We start from the raw sequence: 17490 nt of genomic DNA, 5'->3' as shown, positions 1-17490 counted from the left end.
GATTTTATTGAGAAACATTTTAAGAGTATAAATAAAATTGAAACAGTTAACTAAAAGTCTACTATTCGCAATTCTTAAATTTTACAGAAGTTTGACTTTTCCTTTACTAACTAAAAACGAATATAAACTCTAGAAAACATTAAAACAAAACATTTTTTTTTAAACCTAAAACTTATATGTTTACTCATATCTAAAATCTAAACTCAAGTTTATTAAAATAAAAAGTGCAAATTTAAAAAGAAACAGACACAATCTTAGTTAAAACTATTTTGATGGTAACAAAAGCAAAGCAACTTACTTAAACAGACCTTCTATAGAACCTTGTACAGACACAATTAATGAAAAATAAATAAGGCAAGAAAATTCAAACTAAGAAAATTCAAACTTTGATCGGACATAAAACATTGAAGATAGAAGTTTGGACGAACTAAAACACTGAATACCTTAATAGAAGAAAGAAAAAAAATAGAGCATGAAAACTTTGGCAGAAACATAAGCTTCACTATGTATTAGAAAGGTTTACTAGGGATGGCATTAAATTATACTAACATTTTCGTTGCAATACGTAAATACTTTGTTAAAAGTTTTAAAGAATAGTTATCAGTAATGCTAAAAAAAAGTAAAAATTGAAGCAAAACAACTTGAAAACACATAAGGTTTGAAGATAGTTCAAAGTTAATAAAATAAAAAAAATTAATTTAAATAGGTAATTTAAAACTCAAACTCTTGTGTGACTTTCAGCATGCTTTCTGTTGAAAATTTTAGTGAAAAAATTGAGTCTTTTTGTTTGGTAAATTTTTTCAGCTTCTTCAACAGAATCAGGCAATTTTGTGTTGTTTGTTTCAGGTAACAAAAGTATCGTAAAAGCTGTAAAAATTTTTACAAATATTAAACACATAATTAATTGTACTTTTGTTTTAACCATTATAAAATTTAGATATCAAAAGTTATACTATATCACAAATATTGCACAGTTTTTTTCTTACATTTTTTTTAAAAACATCAAATCAATTAATTTACAAAAAATACAACTCGTATACCCGCCCAATTAATTTAAACGAAATGAAAAAAAGTATGACAAACTACTTTTTTGATTTTATTAAGAATTCAGCTACATAACAAATGCTAACCATTTAGGTTTAACCCAATACACATTTATAAATGTTTCTTTAATTTCTCTTAGAAAATTTTAATTTTATCAAATAATATAAAATTTTAATCAACTATTTATAAATTTTACGGCTTATATAGCTTATTTTTCAAATTTTTTTTTCTACAATTTTTTTTTCAAGTTTTGTTAGTATCTTTATGCAATGAAAAGGTTTGTTAAAGTTTAATAATTTGCTACTATTTTTTGAATTTTGGTAATTTTGATCTTAATATTTTTTACAATTTTTTAATTACTAACTGAATTCTTAAAAAAATATCTAGTAGAAAGTCAAAACTTGTAGTAAATAATGAATTTTCAAATGAATTTCTTCTACTCTTTAAAAAACTCTACTAGTAAAGTTCTTATACTCAAAAAATATATAAAGTAAAGCACTAAATTAATAATTAATATGAAATTATCATTTTAAAAGTAAGCTTATACCAGCAAGTGAGGCCATGAATCCGTATACAACATAAGGTAAACTTCTGTTGTATTGCACAAGCTGGTTTATTCCAATTGAAATAACTCCACCTATACGTGCAAAACTGCTACAAATTCCTATACCGTTTCCTCTGTAATAAATGCTTGTTATTAACATATATATATATATATATCATTTTGTTTACAATAACTAGACATCCTTTAGTTTACTTTTAGTTTCTAAATAAAAATTGTGTTAGTCAAATTCAACAAAAACAAAACAACTTTAAATGTTATTATAACTTTAAGATTGAAAAAATTATATCATTATAGTTTTATTTTTAAACATATTTTTTACTAAAACAATACAGCATTAATTATAGAGTAATTCAAATTTTTTTTTACAATTGTATAAAATCTTTTAGTTTTGATTTAATTATTTTTTACAATCTTTTAAATATTTTCTTTAATAAAAATATCTATACTAAAACATTTTAAAGCTGTTTTTTCCAATCTAACCTCAAAAGTTACGCAACTTAAACGCAATGCTAGGTTTCAGAGTAAAATACAAAAAATGTAACTAAGACGGTGCTGATAAAAATCTGTTGTTTCAAGACACATGTCAACACACTGCTTATAAGTTTTCTAACTTTTATTAAAGCAATTTATACAACTAAAGACATATCTTCAAATCGCAAAAAGAATCTTTTACATTTTTTTATTTTTTAATCATATATTGTCAGTTACAATACCTCTTTAAGGTTTAATTGAAAACTGCATAAAATTATTATTATTATTATTATTATTATTAAGTTTATTGTTCAACGAAGGACCTAGGCATTAAAACCTAAGCCGCTTAAACTGAAAGACACTAACATAAAAAGAAAAAACAAATTACAGTGATTAAATAAACATAAAAATAAAACTTATACAAGGCAAAAACTGAATAAATTAAAACTTTCACAACAAAATATTCAACAAATCCAAAGTCACCAATCTCCAATTATACGTTCCAAAGCAACAAATCCCTGTAACAAGCATTTCTGTCAAATCTTCAGAAGCTGTCTTCATCTTGAAGAACATTCATCTTAGCTACTACTTGCCACTCGTTATGACGGCAAATTCAGTCAAAAATCACTTCAAAAATTTGGCAGCAACAGTTCACAAATCTAGCTTAGGAATCAACTGAATATCCAATAGTTTCAAAATCTAAAGCCCAAAGCACATTAACAACAGCCCTTCCAAAAAATCAAAGTTGAAAAGTACCTAAAATCTATAAGGGGAAGGTGTAGCTTACAGATTAAACTACCAATAAACTACATACCACACACCAAATCAATGGCAAAGAGATGAACAAAACTAATCACTTATAAATTTTACTGGTAAATATTTTATTTAAATCAAATCTTTTTAAGTTTAATCGAAAATGTTTAAGATTTTTGCACGATACTAGTTCATTTGGAAGTTTGTTCCACATTTTCACTGAACGATAGAAAAAAGATTTGTGCCAACCAACATAGTTAAAATGATATTTGCATGTATATTTTCTATCATTACCTCTGAGTGAGTAATTATTTTCATAAGGTTTAAAGAAAGTTTGAGAATCAATAGTAGTTTCATTGTTAATCAGTTTAAAAAAAGTAATTAGATCAAATTCAAGTCTTCTGTACTCTAAAGTTTTTATATTAAGCTTTGTTAGTCTGTCTATGTAAGACGTATATGAAATGTTGCACCGATTAAAGATTAATCTCGTAAATTTTCTTTGAATAGATTCTAGTTGGTTAATGTATTTTATAGAATATGGAGACCATAAAGGTGTGTTGTATTCCATCTTAGGACGGATGTAAACTAGGTACAGTTTCTTAAGAATTACCAAATCCGTAGATATAAAGCTTTTTAGAACTTGAAAAGATAAAATTGATGCAGTACGGTAAATAAAGTTAATATGATGGTTCCATTTTAAATTATCTGAAATAAAAATTCCAAGGTCTTTAAATACCTCAGTTTTAGGTAAGATTGCATTGTTTATTTTAAAATCAAACGCTGGAATAGGTGTACTTTTGCGAATATTCAAAACATGACATTTGCTGGGATTTAGGTTTAATTTCCTTTCTTTTAACCAATGGTAGATTTTATCTAAAGATTTTTGTAAAACTAAGTTAGATTGGCTAAATATTTTTGTGTCGTCTGCAAAAAGCTTAATGTTGCTATTAGAGTCAACCTCTAAGGCTATATCATTTATATAAATTATAAATAACAATGGACCTATAACCCCTCCTTGCGGAACTCCACTAAAAATTGGTAAGGATTCTGAGAACGTGTTACCGATAACTACTCTTTGTGTTCTTTCCTGAAGAAATTCTTTGAACCATTCAACTAGACTTCTATTAATTTTGTATTGAGATAAAGTTTTAATTAACTTAAAATGAGAGACAGAGTCAAACGCTTTCTGAATGTCTGTATAAATTACATTGATAGATTTATTGGTAAAAAAAGATACTAACCATGAATGAAGGCAATCCAATAATTGAATACATGAAGTTCGTTTAGGAAGAAAACCAAATTGTTTTGGAGAAATAAGATTATTTAAGAAAAGATGATTAAGTATTTTTAGTGAAATTATGTGTTCAAAAGATCTGCAAAAGCTACTAGTTAGTGAAATTGGTCTATAGTTTAATGGATTATTTTTGTTTCCTTTTTTGAATATTGGTATAATATAAGATATTTTCCATTGCCTTGGTATAAAAGATGTTGCTAAAGAGCAATTAAAAATTAACGAGATTGGGAAAATGAGAGAGCTAATTGTTCGTTTTAAAAAATACGAAGGTATATTTTCTGCTGTTCTGAGTATTTTATCTTTTAAATGATCTACAGATTCAATTATTTCATTATTACTAATAAAAAAATCATGCATTTCAGGACAACTCTTATCAATAAGTATAAAATGTTCATCTTCATAATCTTTACTAAATACTTTTTGGAATGATTTGTTAAAATAAGAGGCTTTATCAAAGTCGGAAATTAATGGTAAGTTATTTTCATCAAGTAAAAGAGGAAAGGAAGGTGATAGATTTAGCTTTGATTTTACAAAAGAATAAAATTTTTTTGAATTAGTATTTTGACAGAAGCTTTTTTCATGTTGTATGTCGAAATTTTTTACAGCTTTTTCGTATGCTTTTGAAACTAGCTTGTATTTTTCAGTAATCTGCTGATCTAACTTGCATTTTTTGTATAGTTTTTGCTTTTCTTTTAGTAGCTTTTTTAAATTAGAAGGATATATCTTACGTTTTCTATTTTTCTTCTTCAAGGGTACAAATTTTTTGATTGTAAGATTAATAATGTTAACAAATTTATCATAAAACTCCTGTAAATTATCTGATTTATTATAAATAAATTTCCAATCTATACTTGACAAATATTCGTTGATACACTTAAAATCCGCTCTGGAAAAATCTGGGTAAAGTGTCACAGTAGCTGATTTCATGCTCTTTTTAACACTAATGCCAAAAGATATAAGGGAATGGTCATTAGTATTAGTTAAAGGTGAATCTACTGAATGAAATTTAATTCTATCCAACCCCATGCAATTACAAAGCACTAAATCAAGAATACCGCCGTCTTTATGTGTAGGTGAATCAATAATTTGAGTTAAATAATTTTCTGAACAAAACTTAATAAAAATTTTATTACATTCATTGAAAGTTGAGCTCGGAATACTCCAATCAATATTGGGAAAATTAAAGTCACCAATAATATAGAAAGAAAATTTTTTTGGTGTGAAATGTTTAATAAGGTCAATCATGTTTGATACAATCTTTATAGATTTAGAAAGATTTGGAGGAATATAAATACATAAAAATCTTAACTTTAATCCGTATAAATTTCAATAAAATTAAGTAATAAATTCTTATCATAATTAGCACACAAGTTAAGATCTGCTTTATTTTGTCTAAAATATAAAATAATATTCAAGTTAAATATTTTGTTAATTAAAAACTTAAAGACTTTTACTTTATAACGAATTAAGATGATTATCAGTAGGAATCTGAAAATATTTAAGTAGCTTTTGGTACTATTTATTAACAATGAATAAAAAATACTAGTGTTTTTTTATTAGATATTTTCAAAAACTTAAGTCTCAAAACAAAAACGGAATACACTGGTTTGATTAATACGTCTAATATTGTAAAAAAATTATATCAACATCAAAATTTGTTTTTTTTCAAAGTTATGTGTTTTCATATTACTTTAAGATTATTTGTTGATTGTACTTAATTACAAAACATTCAGAAAAACTTTTTGAAATTGAAAGCGAAAGAGTTTAACAAATTGTAATTTTTACATTAACACAAAGTTGTAGATACGAAACATTAAAAAAGCATAAGGTAAACTAACTTCTAATTTTCTTAATAATAGTTTTAATTGAAATCATATTTTTTGGTTTATTTTTTAATCTTTACTTATTTCATTTAAAAAATACTCTTTACAACTTAACAAGTTACTTTAAGCAGACATTATTTAAACTGGAGTCAAATATATCAGTAGCAGGTATTTAGATAAACTACTTTTATTAAGAGAAAATTATTCTTATCACTATGATAAAAAGCTACCAAAATTAAAAATAAACTTACTCAGAAAAAAAGACAACTATAGTCTATACAGGTTTTTTTATCTTTTTATTACAGGTTTTCTAAATTTCTTCCAGGTTTTTAAAAGTACAAGTTTTTTAGTATTAAGATTGAATTTGAGGTCTTAAATGGTATAAAATACTGAATAGATACTGTAATGTTATTTCAAATTTGTTTTAAAAGTATTTTATAGTAAAAATTCTAAAAAGTACAAACATATTTTTGTATATGATAGATTTTTCATTTTATTTTTATTTTTGTTATTTTACCTGTAAAAGTTGTTTAAAAGTTACAGGTTTTTTTGCAACCCTGTTAAAATACTTTCAGACATTTCAAAAGTTTCAGACATGTTTTTTAAACGTTATGATAAATAAAAGTAATTACAAGCAGGGGCGTCGCGTGGGGTGTTGCCTTGCTGCAACTGTACCACCTTAATTTTATGTAATAAAAAATTAAGTATTTATAACGTTTTATTCATTTTTTAGAATAAAACATCTTATAAAACTCCAATTTAGACAACGACCATTATTCTCACTACACTGCCGCAAACTCTTAGCTGCTTGCCGCAAAGGAAATTAGTAAAGCAAAATTTCTTCGAGAATTACCGCAAAATCAATAACTTGCGGTAAGTAAACTAAGTTGAAAATTCTCCAAAACACTATAGGTTTAAGTATCATTCCACAAGCGATAGTTAACAAAAAATGAAAACAAAGACAAGCAGAGCAGAGGCAACTCCAGCACCGGCAACTTGAGCACGGGAAACTTGACAATTTTAATTTTCTGCACCACCTAAGAAAAATACCACGCGACGCCACTGGTTACAAGTATAAAAAATAAAATCACAATTAAGTCGTTTTTTTACAAAATAAATTGCATAATTTTAACTTAATTTACAAAATACACATTTTCTTTAATGTTTCAAAATACTTTTTTATAAGATATTTTACTTTTTTTATCAACCTAATTTTTTTAATAATATCTTTTACGATTAGGGTTTTCTGCGTTTTTAAGTAATTTTCACCTCATAATGTAGAAATTTATAAACCAAATTATAAATTACTATAAACTTACTTACATGAAAAATTCAAGTAAGTAACAATTTACCTGAGCAATGTAGGGTACAGTTCAGACGTGTACAAGTATATGCAGCTAAAAACTGCAGTGACTCCGAACTTTCCCAACAAAAACAAAATCAGTTCCAACCATTTGTAGTCTGTTAAATAACCATCACTTTTCTAACTTAAACAAGTAAAAATTTTTTTTTTACTAAAAATAACATTGTATCTTATATGAAAGCTTAAAGTACAAACTACAAGCTAGTTTTTATAGAATTAAAAAATATATTTTAACTTTTGAGATATTGTAATTTTTATAAAAAGTTTCTGATACAAACGTATGGACTGCAAATTTTTCAATGTCAATTTTCTTGGAAATTTGAAAAAATCACTAAAAATCTATCTTCTCCTTCATTTTTTGAGCTAGAGACCTCAAACTTTTAGGAAACGTTACTTTTGTAATTTAGAAGACTTTGAATGTTGGAATTTTTAAATATTAAAAAATGAACATTTTAGATAAAATAAACAAAAATAATAGGTGGTTTTTTTTTAATAAAAATTTTATTTTTCAAAATAAAAAAAATTCCTGCATTTAAGCTTTTTAAAATTTAATAATACACTTTCTGTAAAAATTTGAAGAAAATTGCTTAAAAAATGAAGGAGGAGATATATTTTTAGTGAAATGGTCTTTTTTCGCATTTTTAGTTTGCGCCTTCCATTAGAAACCTATTAAGTTCACCGACTTTGACCGCTCATATCTCAAAAAATACTTTGAAATTTTTCAAGCGGTTAAAAGTGTCTGATAGCTCAGATAAAACTCTATAAAATAACATCAACTTGTAAAAATCAAGGTGGACCCCCTTCCCCCTATGCCCTTAATTCAATAATACATCATATTTTTGTTTAGACTTAAAAAATTTTGTTGTCTGAAGCAAAAGTATTTTTGTAGTGGCTAATTATTAATACAAATCAAAAAAGTATGTTACAAAGAAGTGGTTAAATTTACTTATAGCGTTAAACTGTTAGCTTGAAACAAAAAACTTTTTGCCTAGTAGTAATGTTTGAAGATATAGTTTTATATGTCACAATCCAAAACTGATTAAAACTTTCGGCTTTTCAAAAAATTCTTTCATTTAAGATACTGTAAAGGTGTATATAATGAAATACAAAAACAAGATTTTTTATCAAAAATATAGTTTTTTAATTTTTACTGTTGTTGTAAACTTTTTGAATAAAATGCTTATAAACTTGTTTTTTTATTTCAAAATAACAAAAGTACTTAAATGTTTATACTTTAAATTGTGATTGCAACCTAGCTGTCAGTAATTAAAAAAGTATAAACAAAGTTATAAAGGATTTTAAAATTGCTAAATTCATCCTACTTAAAGTAAAAAAATATTATATCCGTGTACAAAGTGTATTATAGTATAACCTTTTTTAAGTTACGAAACAAAAAAAAAAGAAAATTCAAAACTAGTTGTGAGAGTTAATCAAACTTACTTAAACTCTATTAAAACTTAACAAGTAAACTAAAGAAATTGTAAAAGTAAGAAACGTGATCGATTATCTAAATTCTCTTACGTGTTAAAAGTTTAGTTCAATAATTCTAGCTTAATCAACAAAATATATAATAAATTCATTGTCTAAAACTGCTCAATGAAAATTATTCATTGTATTATATAAATGAAAAGAATAAACATCACAAACTTTTTGGAGAAAACATGAACAAAATGAGACTTAATCCACTGACAAAATTTGCAGCGGATATTGTAGTTCTTCTTCCATATCTGTTTATTTATCAAATAAGTTTTTTATTCGGTTATTTTCCTATTATGATAAACAATAAGCAAGCAGTTTGGATTGATTCAGAGACCAGCATATTTGAGAAATTCTGTTTGTAAATTTGACTGGTCCACTTAATTAGATTAATTTTATTTTTATTCAAAAAGTTAGAGTTAAACGAATAAGAGTTAAAAAATCTTGAGTATAAAAATCTATCAAAATATAATATTAACTTAACCTGACTAAGCTTATCAATCAAACTTTCAATCGAAATAACCTAAATACCTGAAATTGTGTCTAAAATCGACGAAGCACTTTTTTTAAATACGAATTTAAAATAAGTACTTAACTGAATATATTCGAGTTTGACTGCATTACATTTATGATTGATTTTGTAACTGTACAACAATCAGTATATTAAAAACTAAAACATCTTCCAAACAACCAGTGTTAAAAATCTTAACCTTCAAAACTACACTGTATAGTATTTTAGTACATAGTCCACATAAAGAAATTCAAACAATATTTCCCACCTACTCATGAGCGGAATAGCGCCGAAATTGGCGGGAACTTCCACCAATGCCTGCAGGAAGAAGCTGATGTACGGCGACTCGTTCAACCGTGTCGAGCTCAACGTCAGCCCGTAGTAACTGCACGTGCACGCGAACCAATTGTAGCAGAGAAAAATGGTCGTGTTGCGCATGAATGGTGTCTTGAAAATGGTGCCGGTCGTTTCCTTGCTGTTCGGCTTGTTGTGCACCTGAAGGTTCTCTTGCTCGCCTTGCGGAGAACTTCCTCCTTTTGTGCGCAATGAGTCGTTTTGTAAAGGCTGTATGACGTCGTATAATGCAATAAAGGAATGAATATTTACATACTTAATAAAACATAAAAAGCTGCAATTACTTAGAACCTTTTACTTTAATAAAAGTTAGCAAAAAAATTAAATTAAAAGAATAATTCTATATATATAAACGCATAAAAATGGTTAGAACTCAATTTTATATAAAATAATAAATAACCTGTTCATTAAATTAATAAAGAATAAATTGATAAAAAAAATTAAATAAAGTAAACTTTTAAATATTTACGGGTACTATGTTGTTTAGTAATTAAAAGTTAATTAAGATTTTTTTATAACTGTAAAAACAAGTTCAACTGAGTACTAGCTATCAATTACTTTAGCAAGTGGGAGTAAATACTGTAAGGTTAGAAATAATTTAAAATATTAATTTTTAGTACTCAGATAACAGTTGACTAATCCTATGTAAAATTTACAATGAAATAAAAAACTGCGTATTTATTCTATTAAAGTTTGGTTGTCAAACACAATTGGTTTTAGAACAAAGAAAATAGTTTAATTTTATCTATTTAAAAAAGTTAACGTAAAATAAAAAAGACTGTGTGAGTAAATTGAAATGCAAAATATACAAATCGTAAAAGTTTTGATAATAAAAATTTTACCATTTTTAAGTGATGCTCCTTTTAATTTAATATTTTACTAATTAGAAAAAAAAAATTTAAAATGATGTTTAACAAAGATATCTCACTGAGAATTAAACTATTTTCGTAATACATAACTGAGTTAGGAAAAAAAGATTGTAGATACTTTATAATATCAAATTCTTTTACAGAATGTGATAATATAATAAATGATATACTACAGAATAATCATGTTTTATTGTTTTTATTCACTTTTCATAATTATTCACATTGGAGCATCAAAAAGCCAAAACACTTTTAACTTTTTACGTTTTCAGTGTGTTAAAATTATGATTTTTGAAAAGACTCACTATTGCAGATAAAATTTGTACTTCGTTAAAGTCCACTTTTGACTTATTGAACTTTGAAATTTTTACTAGAGCCTCTTTAGCTGCTGAATGTTTCCCTTTTGTAAAAAGCCACCTTGGAGACTCATAAGTCAAACTGCAGACAAAACAATGTTAAGAATGCGATAAGTCGAAAATTATCATATAATTAAGATTATATGGTACAACTATCTACTTATTTCAATGCTTTGCAAGATTATCTTCAAAGCATGTAACAAATTCTTTGTTAAGTTAATAAAAACTTAAGACTTAAACAAATATTCTCATATTTTGAAATGTTAAGACGTTTGCAAGAGAAGATTTATTGAAAATTCAAGCAAATAACATAAGTTGTTGAGGTGCTTATTAATTTTGTTTAAAAATACTGATCAATTCACTACTTGAAAATTATAATGGTGTTTTTAATTAACTTCATTTATTTTTTTAATGAAAGTTAGACACACTTCTTAAAGTATTTAAATAAAAATGTTTTTTTAATTTAACGGCATTGTACTAAACAGAGTTTTCATTGATTATGTAAATAAATTTTAAAAACTACTTTTTTAATGGTTTACTGTATTTGTAAATCTAAATAAAACATTTAACTTATTATTCTGGCATAGCTGCTAAAATCAGTTTCATAACAATTAAAAATCTTTGGGGTAAATAAAGAACTTTTCTCAAAATAAAAAGTACCAAAAGGTCCAAATTATAACAGTTATGATGATAAAAAAAGATTATCCAAAATTTTACAACATATTTGCTAAAAAAACGTATTTTAGTAAGTTTAGAAATTCTTAATACTATACTTTAAAGAAATGTACTAGCAACTAATTAAAAAAATTACGATGTTGATGTTTTAACTACTTAAACAGATAATTCGCAACCATTCAGAAATACTACGTCGGTATTTAATTTTTTTAAATCTGAACTCAACAAATTCATTGAGATTAACTTGAAAAAAGTTATTTTAAAAGCTCAAATTAGAAAAATATTTACATGTTTTAAAATATAAAAACGTATAATAATCAAATTTAGAATATCTGGATAAACTAACAAATAACAGGGAATTGTTAGTGCGAGTAGCGCCACTGAAATTATGGTGGTCAGAACCTTCCAGTTACGAACGAAGTATGCTAACAAAGGAAGAATCATGAATGCAACAGTGAATGTGCTCTCCACGATTTGGCCGAACAATACTCGGTGCTTTTTCAATGTAGTTTCCATCGCTAGTAGAAAATAATTTTGTTAATGGTAATTGTAAAAGTCAATTAAGTAAAACAGGTAATAAAATTATTTTGTTGATGTATGTGAAATTTTTGCTAATAACGTTAACATAAATATTATAAAACTTTTTAGTAGTATAGTCATTGTTGAATACTGACTTTAAATTCAAAAAATTACATAAAGTGATCAAAATTTTGTCTTGAGAAACTATAGTAAAATAGATCTCATCTATATGCTAGTGATAAAACTGTATACTCATTATTAAATACTATAATAAAAGCTAAGTCATTATCTATAAATAAGCTTTAAAAACATAGGTTAACACTTTAGTTAGCTATATAATTGACACAAGTTTAAAATTATCCATACTAAATAAGAGTAATAAAACAAAATAGTCACAATTGAAGCTTATTTCGTTTTTAAGCACTAAATTTCTTACTAAAAAACTGGCTATGACGGTTAAAATAAAACAAAAAGTTTATTTAACTGTATTTAGAAAGTACAGCTAACTATAAACATATCCAGATTCGCAAGAGCCGATCAAGCTGAATCCCACGAGAAATCTCATGACCAGATAGAAGTAGAAGTTGTTGATGAAAGCTGATAAGATTGTTGTTGATGTTATCAAAACTGAATTCACTGCAAATGTAGCCGCCCGTCCATAACTGCACGATATAGGTATATATTATTAAGTGATTATTTTTTAAGGTACTTTATAAAAAATAATCCTATTTATTTACAAAAGCTACCAACTTTTCGTAATGTTATTAAATAAATAAAACTAAATCACTTAGAGCATATACTCGTTTTGTAAATGCTTATAAGCAGTTCGAGTCACAAATAAAAAATAAAAAACTTAAACTTGAATTAAAAAATTATTACACAAAAGCAGATACTTACACACAAACATTGAGTAGATTAACAAATTATAGAATCTTAATAATATCAAACTACTTATTTTTAAATTGTCTTATTTTTAAAAATCATAGTTAAAATGACGATTACCTTAACAACTTAAACAAAAATAATTACTACTTCATAATTTGAATAATTAAGCTATTATTTAGTAAATTCTGAATTTTTGGATTTATTCAAGGATTTCAACCTTCACTTTGTCTACCCTTTTTGTAGTGTAATTATAAAACTAAGGCACCTTAAGGAATAAAAACCCTTGAACTATACTTAAAAACACTATTTTACTAATCTACCATTTATTTTAAAAATGCATAAATAACTTCTGTGTATTAGTTAAAAATTAAAAAAACCATTGTGTTTGTAATATACTGCCTCTGGAAACTAAAATAACACAGCTCTGCAAATTATTTTAAAAAGATTTTAATAAAAAACTAGCAGAGGTTATTTTAACCAACTTTAAAATTAAAAAAAATTCTATGAACAATATTAAGACCACTAAAAGTAAGGATCAGTTAATAATTTGTCAATTTAGCAATCTATCAGAAATAAATGATTATCAATTGAACAGTATAAGACTTTTTGAAGTTAAACATAAAAGCTATTGATCTTATTAACTTTTAGTTTTATTTAAAATTAGAAAAAAAAATTGGAAATATAAAAATAATTACACTTTAAAATACAAATTTGTAAAAATATCTAAATAAAAATTATATGATCTAAAAGTATTTTTTTCATAAATAGATGACTGTAAAACTAATTTTTATTTACACAACCATTCGATAAAAATATAAAAATCAAGAGTATTAACCGAATTTTTTTAACAACTTTAGGAATTTTTAATGATTTATTAAAATCAGTAAAATTTTTTGATAACAATTACCTATTTAATTTTCATATTCAGGACATTAAAATGTGTGAGGACCACCAATTCTCATAATTTGAGCAACAAAGTAACAATTTAATAAACAAAGTTAGTTATTAACTTTTCAATAGTAGAAGTAGTCAATTAATAGTTACACAAACAAAACTTTTATGTATACAACTTAAATTGAAATTTGTTTTAAAAACTTAGTCTCCAAGATGTTTTTACCATACTAACTCTTCAAAAAAAGAAAAAACTTCAAACTTGAAACAACATTTAAAAAGACTAACTGGTCAGAAGCCATTCCACAAATAAATGAACCAAAGAATACACCAAGCATTATCGCGTAACCAGGTAACTTAAGCAGCCATTCATCATCACAAGTGACTGAAAATGTTGATTGCACAGTAGAGTGACCGGCTTCAAAGTCCCATGATGTACATGGCTGTGTTGGTAGATCTGAGTTAGTCGCATTTTCAAAACTCCAGTATACACAAGGAACTGCTTCTAATGAGGCATCTGTGTATCTAAATATTTGTAACTTCTTGTACTAAATACATCTTTTGAATTCCAAAAATGTTTAACTTATACACTAAGTAAACAATAAAGCAAAAAATCAATTATGTATTATTGGATACCTCAATAGCTTGTTTTTAAGTTTATATACAAAGTATTAAAAATTTTCTATTATAGGTTATTTTGAAACATATTAAAAATATCTTATTAGTAATTATTAATTTAATGAAGGGTTTCAAAAAATGTATGATATCACCCTTTGGGGGGGGGGGGGGGACTTTAGCTAGCAGGGGGCAATAAAAACTTTAGGGGCGAAAAAATAAAAACTGTATCTAATTAGTAAAAAGGTGATATCTAACAAAAGTGCTATAACTTTTTTAATATCTGCCAACTTAGTGATTATGAAAATAAGTTGGGGAAACCCTAGTTCAAATTATAAATAGTTTAATAATCACACTAATTTTAGTTTTTGATTATTTACTATTTCAAAATGCTTTACACTGTTTATGAAGTAATATAATGTAATGGTTAACATTTGTATTACCACAACGAGTCAAAACTCTTAAAAATAATATAAAAATTACAAAATACAGTAATATAGCAAACAACATTTTAATGTGTTAAATCCAAGAGATCCAAACCACCATATCTCATTAGAAATCAAACAACTGTATTTGCACACAATACTTTATTGACTTACAGCATATTAAAAAAATATGTGTATTGTAAAAATATCTAAAATGTTAAAATATAACTTTGCATGCTTTTTAATTGTATGTCAATCTTTTAAAGACACCATCAAGCTGTACAAAATTTATGAGTAGCAAAACGCTGCTCATAAATTAAAATATAATATATACTCAATAAACAAAACATTATATATACTAAATATCAACAACTTTCAAAAATAAATCTTGACAATACAACTTTTAAAATAAATTCAAAGAACCTTAAAAAAGTCAAATTTGTAAAAAAAAATCTTAAATTTAAATATATATTTATTATATGAGCTATTAATATTTTTATTTACTAAAAAGTAACTTCCATATATCAAAACTAAGTTTATTTAAAACAAGTAAGTATATATGTAAAACAAGTTTATTTATACTGTAAATGTGTGATATTTAACTTTTAAGGAAGAAATTATGTGACTTGGTTTGATCTACTTATTTATGTTAATTTTACAACTTTCAACTTACTATAAATCATTTTAAAAGTATATTTATGTTTAACAAAATATTTTACAACAAAAACTATTAATTTAAATTCATAAACTTAAATAACTCTAAATTCATAAATAAACATTAAGAAAGTATCTAATAAAAGTGTATATAATTATAAAATTTTAAATAAGTACTTAGCATACAATTATATCAAAGCTCTCCTAAACTAGATAAATGGTGATTACCTGCTACATTTTGAAACCTTTGAAGAGTTGCCAACATATGGGAAAAACTTGTTTGTCAATTTTTGAATTTTCTTTGTTATATTACAACTCTGTTTAAAAATTAAGAAAATATTGCCATAAAAAATTCTTGACTTATAATCTTCCATTTAAAGAAAATCTAAATAATTTAAACCTGTTTTACTTAAACAAAATAAAAAGTATTTTTCCATGATAAAATATTATTCACATTTAATGATTTTAAAGCACAAAATATAACTTTACAAATAAAATTACAATATTGTTTATCAGACTGTATAGACAATTTAATTTTTTTTTGTGCTTTAAAGAAAAATTAGATTTAATTAATTAAGGTTTGTTGTCAACAACAATAACTAAACGTAAGTTTTTGATAAATACTAGATATTCACTGCTATAAAATATTCTTAAAACTTATTCTTTAAGTAGGTTTTTTCTTAAAAGTATAGAGATAAACGCAAAGTAATAAACACATACAAAAATTATATGGTGAAATAGAATAAGTTATACAAAAAACTACCTTGGTAATATTTTCTACAACAGCTTTAGGCACTGAACAAACGTATTCATGCTTAACTTCAGTGAAAGATGATGACCCAATGTTCATTGCTGCTAGAGTAATAATGAAGAAAAACAGAAATTTGTTCAACATGAAATACCTGCCCTTTGTTCCCATTGCTTTCAGTATCTTGTCAAAGTTATTCACATCAAAAGTGGTGTCTTTTGAAACCAAACTTAATGCTGTTGTTTTTTCTTCAGTCATTGCAAAATTTTGCTTTGAACTTTTTTGCTTTAAAAAAAGTTTTTTAACTAAAATGTATTTCTTGTTTATTTATTAGTTAGATATTGCTATAATCTGTGATCAATATAAACTTATATACAATGTTTATAAAATTTCATAACATGTGCATACAAATTTTTCAGACTGCCTTAAAGCTATAAATACAATTTTGAAATATTTTCAATTATTCATTATTGCTCATTTTTCTAGGTAAAAAGCTTATAGAAATAATAATACAAGTGCAAATTAACTATTTGTTAGTATTATAGTATCGACTATTTTATTGAATGTTTTAAATTCAAAAAACATATACATATTTTATAAGGTGGTAATTTTTCCCACTAAAACCTGATAAAAAATAGAATAGTTCATTCTCACTTATAGGATTATTTACATAATCATCATTAAAAATATACTTGCTTTTTAGTGGTACTGACTTTTTTTTACATTAACAGACAAATTTCTGTACAAAATATTGACCACAAAGTAATATAAGGTAAATATTATAAGTCATTGTTTGTACAAAAAAAATATTAAGTTTGTATTCATCAAAGTTTCATTAATGTAGATATGGTTAGTAAGCTTTCCAGTAAAATTTAAAATCTAAGGGAGGAAATAGTGTGGTTCCAAATAAATTTTTTTGAGCACATTAAGGATGCAGATTTGAAGGAAAATGTACCTTGTTTTGTCAAACTTCTGAAAAATTATCATGAAAGTTTCTACACATACTATTAAAAACATTTTTAAACCAATTCAATAATTTAAAGTTAATCTATACAGTAATTATGACTAAGCAATAAAAAGTTTTTAGTCTATTTTTTTAATTTGGTAAATACTTTTTGTTGTGATACCATACTTACTAAATTAATAACTTGAAATTTAGGATAACATTGATGGTTATATAAATAAGTAGTTTTTTTATTATT

At 25.1% G+C, this 17490-nt stretch overlaps 1 protein-coding gene across 2 annotated transcripts; it reads right to left on the bottom strand.

The window, feature by feature from the left end:
* Positions 1 to 253: 253 nt before the first annotated feature.
* LOC145835783 (solute carrier family 22 member 3-like) lies at positions 254 to 16635 on the bottom strand. Of its 2 annotated transcripts, none has more exons than XM_082943500.1 (11): positions 16304 to 16635; positions 15769 to 15857; positions 14135 to 14371; positions 12578 to 12732; positions 11898 to 12069; positions 10826 to 10958; positions 9569 to 9864; positions 8961 to 9040; positions 7303 to 7411; positions 1592 to 1722; positions 254 to 867 (listed from the first exon to the last, which is right to left on the bottom strand). In XM_082943500.1, exons 1-11 carry the CDS (start codon positions 16544 to 16546, stop codon positions 719 to 721), a joined length of 1794 nt encoding a protein of 597 aa, XP_082799626.1. In that variant the 5' UTR covers positions 16547 to 16635; the 3' UTR covers positions 254 to 718. The 2 variants fall into 2 exon arrangements, with proteins under 2 accessions (XP_082799626.1, XP_082799627.1); XM_082943501.1 differs by having other exon boundaries at positions 14135 to 14363; positions 16304 to 16418.
* Positions 16636 to 17490: the final 855 nt, after the last annotated feature.

The sequence above is a fragment of the Thalia democratica genome, chromosome 5, assembly GCF_965202585.1.
Source record: "Thalia democratica chromosome 5, ktThaDemo2.hap1.1, whole genome shotgun sequence".
Classification (NCBI taxonomy): domain Eukaryota; kingdom Metazoa; phylum Chordata; class Thaliacea; order Salpida; family Salpidae; genus Thalia; species Thalia democratica.
Note: the sequence above shows the minus strand (reverse complement) of the source record. Positions and strands in the feature narration are given on the sequence as shown.